Source organism: Frankliniella occidentalis, unplaced genomic scaffold (genome assembly GCF_000697945.3).
Source record: "Frankliniella occidentalis isolate FOCC.00 unplaced genomic scaffold, Focc_3.1 Scaffold1730, whole genome shotgun sequence".
Classification (NCBI taxonomy): domain Eukaryota; kingdom Metazoa; phylum Arthropoda; class Insecta; order Thysanoptera; family Thripidae; genus Frankliniella; species Frankliniella occidentalis.
Window position 1 is genome coordinate 3,581 of NW_026268830.1, and position 978 is coordinate 4,558.

The window sequence follows — 978 nt, forward strand, 5'->3', positions numbered from 1 at the left end:
ATTGATCTCTTTTTCAACAAAGGCATTGTTGGCTCTGTTTGGTGCCCCACTGCCTCCTTGTACGTATGTTAATTATAGGATTACTTACAAAAAAATGTTTTTAAATTTGAGATTTAGCGTTTACTTTGTAAACAGGAGATTCATAGCTCTCAATTCTAAAGAACTTTGTGCACGAGGAAACCTTTCAATGGTGATAATGCTTTCCTTGATCTCATGAAAGTTATCACTTTCAGGCATTGACAAAGTCTTGCTGTTTGTGAATTACGTTTTTTTTTTTAAACTTTTGTAAATAGTCTGAGAAAAAATTTCCCTTAAACATGTTATGTAGTTTGTTGATCTCTGATCTCTGTCATTGTGACAGCTTTATTAAGTCTGTGATATTGTTTCAACATATGCAGGCCTGTGTGAACTTTTACATATTGGCCATAAGAAAAAAGATCCACCCAACTACTATGAAAATATTTTTTTAAAAATCTGTTTTTCAGTTTCTTTCGAAGAACAGAAAGAAAGAAAAAGACTAATGATGAAAATTGAGGAGGTCAGAGATATTTTACAGTTAAACTGCTTGTCTGGTATTTTGCTTTAAAGTCACCATTAGCAATGCAGAAAGGAAAAGCAGGCAAGTAGAATAACTGCGACTTCTTTTGTAACTCATTGTGTTTTTATTATAAATAGATCAAAAATAAATAAATATTTACCTTATAAATCAAAGTAAAAGTTATTTTATGTACAGAGCATGCTATATGAAGCAAGCACACAGCCTAAGATGAAGAACAATGTTCTTTGACGATACAATAAGTGGTTAGTACCAATCGGTACTTTACTTGGCTTCTTTCCTACACCAGAATCGCACGTGTCAAATAGTTCTTTTGTCACGGGTGAAGACATGGCACGGAGTTTTCAACTTACTTATCCATGAGAATACAACCAAAAAAAAGTAAGAACAATAGTAAAGTATATTAAACAAACATTTCTAAG

The 978-nt window shown here is 32.3% G+C and overlaps 1 protein-coding gene across 1 annotated transcript in view; it reads left to right on the plus strand.

Annotated features, from left to right (window-relative positions):
• The window catches only part of LOC113204981 (zinc finger protein 232-like), a 3,952-nt gene extending 3,574 nt beyond the window's left edge, over positions 1-378 (plus strand). The window contains exon 6 of the mRNA XM_052276119.1: positions 362-378. Coding sequence (XP_052132079.1) covers positions 362-378 — 17 coding nt within the window. The remainder of the gene's footprint in view (positions 1-361) is intronic.
• The last annotated feature ends 600 nt before the right edge of the window (positions 379-978 follow it).